The sequence below is a fragment of the Metopolophium dirhodum genome, chromosome 7 (assembly GCF_019925205.1).
Source record: "Metopolophium dirhodum isolate CAU chromosome 7, ASM1992520v1, whole genome shotgun sequence".
NCBI classification, from domain to species: domain Eukaryota; kingdom Metazoa; phylum Arthropoda; class Insecta; order Hemiptera; family Aphididae; genus Metopolophium; species Metopolophium dirhodum.
The window spans coordinates 23,730,908-23,746,117 of NC_083566.1; the positions used below are offsets into that span (position 1 = coordinate 23,730,908).

General features: G+C 27.8%; 1 protein-coding gene across 1 annotated transcript; it reads right to left on the bottom strand.

The window, feature by feature from the left end:
* Nucleotides 1–11,836: 11,836 nt before the first annotated feature.
* On the bottom strand, nucleotides 11,837–14,901 carry LOC132949226 (eukaryotic translation initiation factor 3 subunit H). Its single transcript, XM_061020004.1, has 6 exons — nucleotides 14,679–14,901; nucleotides 14,416–14,569; nucleotides 13,168–13,335; nucleotides 12,449–12,698; nucleotides 12,243–12,378; nucleotides 11,837–12,179 (listed from the first exon to the last, which is right to left on the bottom strand). Exons 1-6 carry the CDS (start codon nucleotides 14,751–14,753, stop codon nucleotides 11,967–11,969), a joined length of 996 nt encoding a protein of 331 aa, XP_060875987.1. The 5' UTR covers nucleotides 14,754–14,901; the 3' UTR covers nucleotides 11,837–11,966.
* Between the last annotated feature and the right edge of the window lie 309 nt (nucleotides 14,902–15,210).

A 15,210-nucleotide genomic window follows, 5' to 3' on the forward strand; every position in this document is an offset into this window, starting at 1 on the left:
TTTTCGCAGGGTCTACGCCCTAACGCGCCGCCGACGACGGTCGGTCCCGCGCACGCATCCCTCGCCCGCCACCCGATCGTCATTGAACCCCTTGGATTTCGAAATACGTTTTTTCCTCCTCTCTCGCTCTTTTTCTCAGTTACCACAAAACAAGCAGTCGCGGGCCGCCAAAAACGCGTTTCCAGCACGTTGTGTTGTTAATATTACGTCACTGGCACTCACTGCACGTCAGACTATTGCAAAACTTCCCGACGACCGGTTTTCCATCGTCAATATTTTGAAATAATTATTTTTCCCGGTTCGAGTCACATCAGTGTACAAAATATGATATTATGGCGATGTATAATAATACAATTATTATTATTATACTATGTTGAATTGTCGCCTTTTGGAACGTGGCGATGACTGAGGGGGACCCTTTTATTATATTATTATCGTTGTGTAGGGAACGCACGCTCGCTTGTTCACAGGAAATACTTATACGGGGGTACTTACCTCTGCATCACCAATACGCGCGCATTAAATACTAAATATATTATTTACACTTGACGGTTTACAGTCGTTGTGCTTGTACTTATTTCCCAATACGGTCATACGGCGAGTCGTTGAATAATAATATTCTTTAATGATCTAAAGCTATATTTTATTAAATGACTCGCTGTCCGCTGTATATTACCCGATCACCACGAATAGTTTTATACCAAGAAGCGACAACAAAAACGAATGATAAAATACATATTATTTTTAAATTATCATTAGAATTTACAATTTATTATTATAATGTACTTTGCTACATAATGGCGACAATATAATAGTGTGTTTCGAATGTTTCAATCAATATCCTATATGCGTATATTATTATGACAATGATTTAAACGATGCGACGCCGAAAAACGAACTTATCTCATTCAATAAATAAATATTGTCAATAATAATTAAAATAATTGATATAAATTGAAATAAAATAATTTATATATAATTAATAATACTATAATATAATAGTGTCCGATTCCAATGACATTAATACATTATATAATACGTCATACGTGTACCATAAATCATAATACAATATTTATCTATGGCCTGTGAGCTATTGAAAATATGGCTGTATATTATAAATGTCGTAAGCCTGTAGAGATGTAGTAAAAACAGGCATTTTACTAAATGCAAATAGTCAAAGAATTTAATTTTTATGGAATTAATGATTATACTATCTTGAGAGTATCTTCCTAGGCATTTAGTTAATGCCATGTCAGTAATATTCATTACTCATAAGTCATAATTAGTCATTAACATTAACATTAGTATTTTATACCTTATACCTATATAACTATATATTATAGTATATAAGTATATAAGAAATATATAAATTAATAAGTATTAATATTATGCCACACGAGGCCACGAAATATAACACTACATAAGCACTTTAATCTATATCCAATCCCCACGATGGGCGATGGCATGATGTGTGTTTTTTGTATCTGTCATCACTCATCACTTTTTGGTAGGTCTGGTTTAACGGGGGGGGGGGGGGGTGTCCCGGGGAGGCCACGTAACCGGGGACCACGCATGTTAAGGGCTCAGTGGTTTATTAACTAGAAGTTAAGCGGATTTTTGTTCAAAAAATGTAATTTTAGCAAAAACTAAGAAAACAATTTATTAAAATAAAAATTTTATTTTTGTAACTACATTTTTATTAGCTCTACTATCATATTAATAATAAATCTAAATAGTAAATAGACATTATAGTAGGAACCTATACATGAACCATGAACCTACATAACGGGCGTATGACTACATAGATCACGCGCGAGATCCGTATAATCACCTATTCACCTTCATGGCTTCACATCACCCGTCCGCCCGGCTATATCAAGCTGTGTTGAGTGTTATTGTAGTTATTACCAAAATATGTTGTTTGATAATTGTCTATTTATCTTAGAATTTTTTTTTATTATTTTGTGGAATGTTGACGACGACAAAAATGCCAGGTTTTTATTAGGTTTTTTTTATTACAATCAAATTTACATACAACATAGGTACTCCTCTACTTACCTACTTATATTATACAACAGAGCGACACCCACTTACCCACCTTTTTTAAGTTAAATATGCACTTCAAAAGTTGTTACCTGTTTTAAAACATACATTCAAATTATTTAATAAACTTACCAGCAAATATGCTTATGACATTAGGTAATTCTGCCGATCTAGACCTATTTTATTGGATAGTATTAATAATATTAAACAAATTTGTGATTTAATTTAATTCTATAATGTTACCAATTTAGACAATTTAGGTAGGTATATACTATGTATTATTATTATTATTTTGTCATTATTATTGTTATCTTTATTCATATTATTTTCTTATATTGAAGTTGTATACAAATGTATTCTTATACCGTATACACATATTTATAATTCATATTGTACCTATAATTGTGTACAATACACATATTATGTATACATAATTATTTTCTTTGTAAATTAATTCTAAAATTCGTCTTTGTTTTTTCTTAAACATTTTTAAAATTTGTTGAAAATAATTTTATAATACTATTTATGTGTAAAACAATTTCCAATTAGGGAAGTCAAATTTTAAGTAAAATGTTAATTATTTTTCTATTATTTATAATTATTTAAATTATCATCATAACGGTGAATAAAAAATATAAGAAGAGCTATTATCTATATTCTATCAGGTGGTGGAGTTCGCTGAAGATCTGAAAATTTAATGAAGTTATAAATAAATATTTGCTAAGCATATTAAAAAAAACCGTAATTGGTAACGCTTCTCAAAAGAATTACTATAGATGAACCGCCTAGATGAACTTTCTGCTGGTGGAGATTGCTTATAGTTTCTAAAAATGAAATAACATTGTAGATAAATATTTTCTAAGTATTTTAAATATGTTATATTATTAATTAACATTAAAATAATAATTACAAAGATGAAATTCTTATATACCTATACCTACTTGTTGTATCTGAAAATTAATTTAAATTACCTATATATATATGATATATCTAATATTTTGTAGCTATATGATAAATAACACAAGTACCTAGGTATACCTACCTAATTATACATTTAATTATTTAAATATTTAATTTTTATCAATAACTACTTGGTAATTATATAATTATTATTAAACAAAAATATTTATGAGCGCATTTGGTACCTAGATATTAACCTACATGATTTTAATGAAAACGATTTATTTGTATATTTTATAAGCTTTTTAAATAGCATAATGACCAAACAGCAAAAGGGAATGAGACATTACACAATCTTTCATTTGGGTTGGATCCCTGGGGCAGTAAAAATGTATTAACATTTTAAATAATTATTTTAGACAGAATAGACAACGCTGCAAGTATAAGGGAATTCTGGTAATTACAACTTAAAATATTTACTTTTTGGTTTACTTTCGATCTTCTAGAAAAATAATTCTACATTTAAATTGGTATAAACATTTTTAAGACAGTAATTGCATATACATGTAAGTATGATGCAAAGAGTAAAGACATACACCTACATTGTAGAACATATCAATGGAATCATATTTAGTATTTTATGATGGTACCTAACTACCTAAGTATTATAACTAAATAAATATCATACATTGTATTTTACAAATATTAAAAACGAATATGATGATAAGAACATAATATTCTAATATATAAATTAATCTATCATATTTCATAAAAAATTAACTGTCTATAGGCTATATCTAACTATCCACTTATAAGTGGAACTAAAAATTTAAAATATTCAGCAATTTATATCTTGTGGATTGCATTCCTGATGCGAAAAAAATAAAAAGTACCATAATTATGTATTGACTATTGGCATTATACTAAAAATATAATATATTATGATAAATGACTAAATGAGCATGTGGCATGACCATGTTTCGGAGTCAACATTCGCCACTGTATTTTAGATTATTGTTAGGTTAGATATAATAATTAATAATATAGACACAAGAAAGAATATAATAACTATACTTATAATTAGGACTGGCGGTATTTCAAATTTTAATATCGGTATTTGTTTATTACCGGTATGGCGATATCTATGGTATTACCGGTTATACGGTATTTTCGGATTATATTGAAAATACCGTACCTCGGTAATTATCAAAAATACCATACAATTATTTACACATAAATAGATAAATTTACACTATATAGACATATTATAGGTACATCGTAGGTATAAAAATCAGTGGTTCTCGTATTTAATATGTATAGGTAGTTTCGATATTTTTTAAATGGTATATGAACATCTTATATCTATTAAACTTGAATCTTATATTCGATTTTCAATTATTTTGGCCAAGCTAACATTTTTATCGACATAAAAAAAAAAAATTTCAAATAGGTGTCCAATGTCCATATAGGTACCTAGGTATAATTTAAAAAGAGTAAATTACGGTTTACCAACCCATTAAAGTGTTGTACCGTCATATTCAATTCAAAAGATTTGTAGTGTACCTACATACACTTTCAACGAATATTAAAACTTTTATAATATATCTTCTCAAGCGTGCGCACTGGTATGGCATAATAATATCATCAATAGACTACGCGTGGGGCTGAACAGACTTTATGAATCACTGTGTACATTAAAGATAGCAGTAACGTATAGGCACAGAATATATTAATCTATTCTGTGGTATAAGTACAATGCAGGTATATGGCGAGTATATTACAGTTTAATATATAGGTAGGTACTAGGACACTGGCTACTGGGCACTGTCACAGTATAACTGGAAGGGTTGGGGGCATTGACTTATAATATAACCTAAGACCTAACCTATATTATTATAAGTCTATGGTTGGGAGTGTCAATCACCGGGACCCGTATAATATTTACCGAAAACGGTACGCCCCGCGGTCAAACCAACAGCTGCCTATTTCCGTATTTGAATATAAATTTCACAAAAAATATCAAAATCATAATATTTTGATTTATGAAAAATATTTTTTTCGCCAAAAAAAAAAATTGATTTACGAATTCTAAAAACCTATTTACAATTATTTATGATTAATTTGCAAAATATTGGTATATTTTTCACCTAAAAAATAACTTGCGCGCCTAAAAATAGCGAAGATTTTGTTACAGATTCTCTATTATTACCTCTCAGTATTTAAAAAAAATGTTTTTGCTGTTTTACAATATTTTCTGTAGTTGCTACAATTTGTGTTAATTTCCAATAATCCAATATTTCCAATCAATGAACATCAAAATTGTTGTACCCTTTTTACTACCAAATTAAAATGACCTATAAATGTATGTCTGTTACGAGCCATAAATTCCTAGAAGCTTTACTAACTTAAACGACTGGCAGCTCAGGGTTATTGCTAAAACAACACAATGGCACTTCATTCAAAATTCGATCATATTAATTACTTTTGAAATTTCTGAAACAGTACTGAAGTCGTTCTAACATATTATATATTGTGTTATATTATATAGTGACACCTCTGCAAATACGGAAACAACAAAGGCATTGGCCAAATTAAGCGAACTCCGGTCCAAGAAAGAACAACGGGAACACTACTTATATAAGTTAGCCTGAAATACGCAGCATCTTCATATTATATGATTATATTTATCACTCTATTGTTCCGTTGTTTAATTATGTTATTCATATCATATTTTATTTTTATATTTTTAAGTCTACAAAACTATATAATATTTATAAATATTATTTTTCTTTGTCTTTTTTTTTATATAAACCCATTATTATGTATTATTATAACATTACTTCTTAGATTATTTGTACACATTATGTAATTTGTCATTATATTTTATTTTATGTAATTGGGAATTTTTTTTTCCGTGAATAAAGAATTATTGTTAATATTAGGTAGGTATATTATAGGTAGGTACAAGATTTGTACAATACATTAGTTTTAACTTGTGTTGCATTTAAAATAAAAAAATCATTTGCAATATTACTGTTGAGATTGTCTTCAGTAAATTATTTAAAAACTCCACCTGAATCTCTGGCAGAACTCACGCAACGTGTCATATTAAATACCTACACATACCTAATACACAAACGTCATACATCACTATAAAAGTAAAACAATTATGTTTGGAATCCAAATTTAATATATTTTAATATTTTATATTTTTATCATACAATTAACAGTTGTTATAGTTATAGATACTGCAGATTGCCGATGGGAAGAATAATAGTGGATAAAAGATGACCTATTGAACCAAATAAATACCAGAAACCTCTTTATTAATAGTTATTATACATTGAATTACCTAATTAAATATAATTAATATATAAATCACTGAAAAAATGTAAATTATCAAGTACCATGTAGGTATCTTTTTAAGTATAAAATATAACGTCGGACGCTTTATTTTAATGACATATATTATACTACGTTACAGTTGTTGTCAATGTCAATTTTCATAGGCGGAAATCCATTAAAATTTCAGGGGGCTAACATTATTAACATCAATGTGAGCGGGGGGAGCTTCGATCCTACAAAACTAAAAAATGAGGGGGCTTGACGGACTTGGGGGGTCTAGCCCCCTCAATTTCCGCCAATGCATACTATGGTCTATGCTAGATTTCGACCTTTTTTTATGTAGTTTTATGTATGTTTTATAGGTACCTTACTTTTGGATTTTCAAAGTAAATATTATTGTTGTAGATATATATATGATTACTACAGTAAATAAAAACTGCTCGCTAATACAATATTGATAATCGTAAATTATTAAACACAAACACAGATACTTAGTAGATATATAGCTATGTATATAAGGCTCTGGTCCAAAAGTAATTTGGTTAAAATTTAAAGGAATCCCGTCTACCTTAGACATGTGATTTATTAACAAATTACTAATTACGAGTACTTTAACTATCTAAAATATATAATAAAAGTATAAAACTATAAGAACATCAAATGAATTATTAAAGCTCTCCAAAACCACCGACGTAAATTACCATTTCGCTTACGAAAACGTCGAAAACAAAACATTAAACATGCACCATAAGTAGCTATAGGGTTAATGCGGCTTATACTAATTTACTATGCTAAATTAGCTTGTGTTTATCAAATAATTACCATCAGCCAAGCCACCAAGCTCATAATATTATATACAACAGTAGGTACAACACTGATCTCAGTATCTCACTATATAAATCCTACTATAAAGATCTCGATAAAATACTGTCGACTAAATAAACGTATAGATATAATATGTTATACCTATTACCTATACGTAAATAATAGGTAGGTACCTACATGTTTAATGATTCTTTTTTTTTATTATGAAATTTGAGTCAGATGAATAATTAATTCATTGCACGGCGATATTATATAATGATCCATTTCGGTAGAAAAAATTCTGATTGTAGCTTATTGCTAAAATGTTGATTTGAATTTCGAATGCGAAATATTAAATTGTATCACGTTGAGCAATATTATAATTAGAATCAATTACTCTAACACACTTTGCAGTTTGTACTACGATTTAAGATAGTATTTAAATATCACTCTGATTCTTATTAATTGTATCATAGTGTATACTACCTATAGAGTGGCGTCATTTCAGTTTTCAATAGAGGGGGGCAAAGGTTTTAATCGGCTCGAATGGGTAAAAAAAAACAGCTCGCTTCCCTCAAAACCACATATTATCATATAGGTACTTACATTTTTTTATGGTACCCTTTTTATTAACTAAGTAACATAATTTTTAAACTTAAGGTAACAGATATTTTATAAAAACAATTGTATACCTATACCAGTCAAAAGTCTACAAACTATTATAATATGGCAATAATATTTATATTGATAAACAAAAATATTAGTAGTTTATTAGGATATCTTTTTTTTTTATTTATGAAAATATATCAACTGCATTATCTATAAGTCAATTTTACCTTATTCATCAATTACTCTATTACTTTTACATAGGTATACGATGTATTTACAAATTAATATTATCTTAAATTATAATATATTTTTTTTATTGCTTGCTTACCGGCTCAAGTTTTGTCTGTTTATTAAACTTACCTGAAATTATTTTCAATTTTTGAGCAGTTTGCGGTGAGCTTATATTTTTACCACACATTAATTTTTTTAAGTCATATTTTGCCTTTAATGTAAACACTAAACACCGCGTCATGAAAAAAATAAATTTTAATTTAAGTAGAATAAGGAACTCAACTAAATTAACACAGTACGCAGAATAGTTGAATCATCATACACGACTCACTGTCGCAGTGTCGCAAGTTAACTGAAGTCCGTGGTCAATGATAATTAAAAAGAGTGCCAATCGGTTGTTGTTTTTAGAATTTGTATTGATTTTAGATTTTAGAAATTAAACTATACCTACGAGATTATGATACTAATTATTATTATTACTGTGCATACAACAATATTATGTTAATTTTCCTTCAAAAACACACTCACACAAACAAACATACATAAATAGTAAATAAATTACAATACATAGGTACCCCCCATACATACAATGTAAACATATACAGAATCAATAATAACGATTTTGATAAATATATTGTAATTCAAATAAAATATGTAGATATCGATTTTAATATAGTAATTTATCACATTGTCAGTAGGTATATAGCCTATATCTACGATTATTTACCATAGGTAGTAGATAATAATTATGTTTGTACAACAATAATTATAAATAGTTAATTACTACTAAATGGAATAACATAAGTACCTATAATATTGTTCAATATTCAGGTTTTTTCAATTAAGTTCCTACTTTGAGATGAATATTAATAAGAAATTATTGGTAAGTATAGGTACCTCAGGTACCAACTTAATTTTTCAAATAATAGGTAGGTAAGTAAGAATATTCGTCTGTATTAAATACAAATATATACAATGTACCTAATTGTGTATAAAGAGTTTAAACTTTAAATTCATATTTTTCTCGCATTACCTAATTTATATAAAAACTGAATAAATGTTAAAAAAACTTCGGCCTTTGGGATTGGAATGTTTTTATAATACATTTGAAAATAATAAAGGTAAATGGTAATGATACATTTTCGAATTTGTTGAATGATTTTGAGCAAAAATCAGTAATAGCAAGGTACTTATCTGATTTGTTTTAATGTCTTTAATATTTATCTGTAGTGTGTATGTGCTTTAGCTTTGGGAAAATACTATAAAAATCAATTACTTCTTCCCAAAATAATATACAAAAAAATTTAGTATTTAAAAAACATATTAAAACCTTTACTCGGCATTCAAAATCAATATATGAACTATCTGTATAACAATAATGAAAACGTTTTTAATTTTATTATTTAAATGATAAAAAACAAAATCCATGAATTTAAAACCATCATATTATAAAAACGTCTTTATACATCTACTTCACTTTACATGTAAAATTCTACAAAAAAATCATCATTGTCAATATTAATGTTCTTTTATAATATTTTATGCACATATAAAAAAAATGTATCGTTATAGGCGCAATTTATGACAACTGATTTTTTTTGCGTGGGGGGGGGGGGCGGCTAAATTTATAAAATCAATACAGACTCGCATAATTTTTTTAATAGGTAGGTGGGTTTAAGAATGAATATATTTAAAAACTTAGGGGGCTTAAAAAAAACTAGGGGGCTAAGCCTCCCCTAGACCCCCCAAATTGCGCCTATGTGTATAGTATCCGTTTGTAATGCTTATAAAAAAAATTGTGACTAAGGATTTTTAATATTTTTCAAATGTCATTGTAACAATATAGTAGGAGCCTTGTATTAAATTTTCAAGCTTTTTTACCCAGCAAATAAAGTTTTATTGACATTTATAGAAAAAAGACTAACAAAATTGGAAACTGAAAATTTTCCTTAACAATTCAAAACAAATCTAAATATTTTGAAAATGTTATCATGTATAGAAAATGCAAATATAAACAACCAGTGAAAATGTCATGTATCTACGGTCATTTGTTTTAAAGTTACACCAAAAACCAGTCAATTTTGTGTAAAAATTCCCGTTTTCCTTAATTTTTCTTTTGTTTTTCATGGCGCTTTTGAAAATTACTGAGAATTTTAAATTTTGACCTCCCCAATGCACCAACAATATTCACTTTCCCATCGAACAAGATACTGAAGTCGAAAATCGAACCATTATTTCGACTACCTAGCGTGTACACACACACAAAAAAAAGTGTTCCCACCTCTATCAAAAAGAAAAGGTTCACTGGAAAGTTACGCTATTTGAAGCCATTTTTGTGATTCTGAGGAACTTTGTCAACATTTGAACTTTAAGTGCTTATAAAAAGTAAGGGCCAACGAATCTTTAATAATTTTTAACTGATTTTATAGTAAGAAATAAATTATGAAGAACTATTGGTATTTCGTATTAAATTCTTAAGTTTTTTGATTGAGCGAAAAATTATTTATCAACAATAATAGAAATTAAAAATAAAAATATCGACATTTTATGCCTAAAAATAGCATATAAAGAGTCAAAATGTTTTGAAAATGTTATGGTGTATAAAAAATGCTATTACCAATTTAACTTTTTTTTTTTTTGTTAAAGGTGGACAAACTTATGAGGAATTTTGTATTACATTTTCTAATCCTAGATAAAAAACAAAAATTCTTATACATTTCTAACATCTGATTCACAATAATTTGCAAATTATCAAAATTCTAACTTTAGACACGCTCATAAAAAATTATTGTGAATTTACATTAAGGTTTTTCTGTAAATTACATAAGTCACAAATAACAAGTTATGAGGAACCTTGTATTCAATTTTTTAAACGGGCAAAATATCTTCAATAACTACAAAAAAATAACTAATGAAAAACGAAAGTCTTATGCCTGTAAATAGCTGTCAAGCTGTCATCCATCCAAGTACTAACTACGCTTGACATTTCTAAAAGTTAGGCAACTTAATGAAAATAATTAATATTGTGGCAAGTTAAGTTAATTCAATTAAATTGCCTTCAGTTAAAAGTTGTCAAAAAAAATTTAACAATATAAGTTTAAAGTTAAGATAGAAAATAAAATTTACTTAACTTAGTTAACATTTTTTTTTCATTTATGTAACATTTCAATGTGGTATTAAAATATGTAATGAAGTACAATTTAAATATGGTAACTATTATAGGCATAAGATACCTGTAGGTTTTTAATTATACAGTTTTAGAACAAGGCTATTTGTTGATGAATATTTTATTAGTGTTTCTCTATAATTTCATAGTGTTAATACTTTTAATAGACTGATCATTAGATAGGTCATAGGTACCAAACACCAATAATACGTTTGACTTACAATAACTTATAGGCAGGTATAGATGCAGTGTATTTAAAAAGGTACTAAAAAAAAATTTATAAAGGTACATGATTTTTGTTTCTAATTTAATTATCAAAGTTATTTTATTGATTTCATGTCATCATCAACCATAATATCTAATTAGTATCTATCACAGGCAATAGTCTTACATAGACCTCTTTTTCAGGACACCGCCATCTGAATATTATATTATTACCTAAGAATTAATAACTATGAATTATGATAGAAAAATAAACACAAATGTTTTACAGATTGTTTGATTTAAAAATCAACTTGTTTACTTAATAATTTAAGGAAAGATAAAAATCATGAGATCAAATAGAAATATCTATGATGAACCTATAACTAAAATAAATCATTCAGTATCTCCATTATCTCTTTATTAAATGATTATATTAAATCAATCTAAATTATTATTTTCAGAGTTTAGATAGTATTACATTTTGAAGGTACAAAATAATGACAAATGAATATATTAAAAATGTAATAAATAATATAATCAGTTGTATACTTTTATATTTCATTTACTCTTATAATAGAAAGTATGATTTTATTTAATATTTTTATAAATATAAAATTATGTATTTACTCAATTTTAGAATATTATACAAAGTATTTTTATTCAATCAGTTGTTTGTGTTCATAGCTTTGGTCATATACAATTTAGCCAAAGACTGAGTAGAAAATTTAGCTATTTCTTCAGCATATGAATCAACTTGAGTAGCCATTAACATGGGTGGTAATCTAGGAGGTACTGGTAATGCTCTAAATATTTTAGTTATGTCTTCTTCAGGTAATGGTGGCTCTTCTTTCGCTGCTCGTGCTTGATTTTCTATAGCCTATTTAAAATAAAAAAATTTTTAGAATTTACACTGTTCTTACTTAGATATTGAAAATATTACTCGTTTCTGTAAGTAACGGTGTTTATCCGTAGCTTGACGAACAACTGCTTGTTGGTAACGATTGAATTTAATGGCTTCTTGATTTAGATCATCTACTCGGTCCATTAAATGACGCAATTGCCCTTCCAAAACAGTACTACAATAACATAATAATGTGTTATTTATGTTAACTCATACAAATTATTGAATCATATTATATTATTTACGCAGTGCCAATATCCAAATGCTCAGAGCCTTCTTCAACCTTAATTTTAAAACTTAGTTCTGAGAGAAGTATGTTAGTCAATGTTGAATTTTTAATAACAACTGGAACTTTCACTAATAAATGATCATAACCAACTTTTAATGATTTCAATGTATCTGGCAGAAAATCATTTTCTTTAAACATAGTTAAAGCCTGAGGTGTAAGACGGTAAGCACTTAAAGACAAAAACCCACGATTGGTTTTGGGAGCATCTGAAACAAAAATGTTTTATTAATTAATAATTATTAATATACCTACCTAAATATTAAATTGGGATATATACATTATCTCCAAAAATGCCTATTTTAACAGTTAGGATATTTTTTTACCAAGAGAGCACACATTTATCAACCATTATATTAAAAAAAAAAATTAAAGAAAAATGTAATTGTTTGTTTATATTTGGAAATAAAACAAAATTTGGTAGTAAAATGTTGTCTGAAATACAAAATATTTTAATAATATTGAGATGAAAAATATATTAATAGGTTTAAATACTCAACATAAATTGAAAATTAATTTTAAAATTTCACAATATTGCTTGAGAAAAATGCTTAATACTTGTGAAAAACAGAGTTCCGCTTAAGAGGAGTAAGAGTGAATAAAATACACTAAATTCTTAAAATTCAATATTTCAATATACCTATCTATTTGTGCATAATACAAACCAATAACACTTACCGAAAATTAAAACGACAGACTCTTCTATACTAGTCTGGTAATGAAATTGTGATTCCAACAATGGCAAACTCAAAAAATTTCCAACGTCAGAACTTTGATACCATCCAACATGATAATGATCAACATTAACTTGACGAAGACTTTTCATCATATCCAGTTGATATTTTTCTATAAAATAAAACAAATATTAAGGTTTTTTTTAGTATGACTTGTATAATCAGTCTATTACGTTTGTTCCATAGTTTTGGACATTTTCATTTAAGTTATAATTAAAGACCTGATTTATATTCTTTTAAAATACCTAAAATATGATGCTAATATTCTCTAAAAAAACTTTAAAATATTCTTATTATATTCTCTTAAAAATTTTAAAAATATGCTAAAATATGCATTTTTAAATTTTTTTTCCAACATTATTTTAATAGTGAGGTATTAATTAGGTTTAAAAAGTTGCGTATTCTAATGGAATACTATTGCACTTTAGTAAGTTGGAAATGATAAAAAAAAAAAATTGTAAATGTTCAAAAACATTTTTTCTATGTACCGTAATATTAATAATTCAAAATAAATACAATTTTTTTCTCACAATTTAGGAAATATTCCAAAATATGCTAAATGGGTTAAAAATTCTCAAATATGCAAAAAAAACTTTTTTCTATGCATTCGGAATTGAACAAACCGTCCACATTTTTTACTCTCATAAGACTGCATAGACCCAGTAACGATATGTGAAAACATATAAATCTGGTTCTAAGTTATAATTATAATAGAAAATATAGATTACACAACTGCAAAAATATAATTAAGTATTATCATTATTAATTTAGTAGACATATTTGGCTGAAAGTTTCATACTCATATATATCTATCACTTATTTAGTTGTATATTTTGAACATTGAGATGAGTGTTTGAATTATTTGAATTAGTTCACATTTTTTACTGAAGTATAAATTGATTTATAAATCACATTGTTTAAAACTTAAATGCAACCAAATCGTTTTGATCTTGTGTCACAACCGATCTAGTAGAACAAATATAATTTAGGTACCTATCTACCAACAATTTTAATTTTACAAAGTGTTTAAATCTATTTAGACTACAATGAACTCATACCGTAATTATTATGCATAAAATATCCCTTAAAATATACAGTGTGGTTAAATGAAAATTAGCTTGTACTCTATTATACTAGGTACTACTTTCACTAAGTACTATTAATATCACAAATTACATAACAAGCAACTGACCATCATTGATAGATTCATCGACACTTTTCGGGAAGGCGAAACAATTGGTGATCTCGAGACGGTCTTCGACGACCAGACCCAAAAGTGCTCCTTGAGCGATGATCACGTCACTGGCACACTCTTCATGGCAGTGTTTAGCAATTTTCATCAACGCCTGCAGTCAAAAATTTTAGCACCCGACACCGGTCGCCGTTTGGGCTTATTAATAATATATTTTTAAAATAATCAAAATCTATGGGCATTGAACATGCATTATTACTCACCAGTCCTTCGACCTGCACGTATTTGACGGCTGAATATGATTCTTTGCCTTTCGGATCGAATCGTCTGGACGCCATTGTATGCGTTATGTTTGATCGCCACAGATAGATTTCTAAACCAAACGAAACACTTAATAGGACAAGGAATTCCAGAGAGTAAGTACTAAGTAGTGTTAGTGTACTAGAGTAGTAGGCCGCGTAGGTACTACGGAATCGGTGGGGACTGAGGGGTGATTGAGTGATTCGGTGATCGGTACTTGGGCAGTGTCGGCGACGCGTGATTTTTTCATCAGTCTGAAGTTGGCAACAGCGAATTAATCCAAATCAAACCACGTTTCCAGTGGTTCTTAACGTGTTTACGTCATAAATCTTAATTCGTGGTTTACGTCATGAACTAAGATAGTATACTATCATGGTTTACTTTCCAAGATAAGATCCTTATCTATGATAAGACCACAGAATAGATAAAATTTCAATTTTCATTTCTATTCAGTGAAATGTGATACTTTGACGGCTAGACCTTGTTATGAAAAAT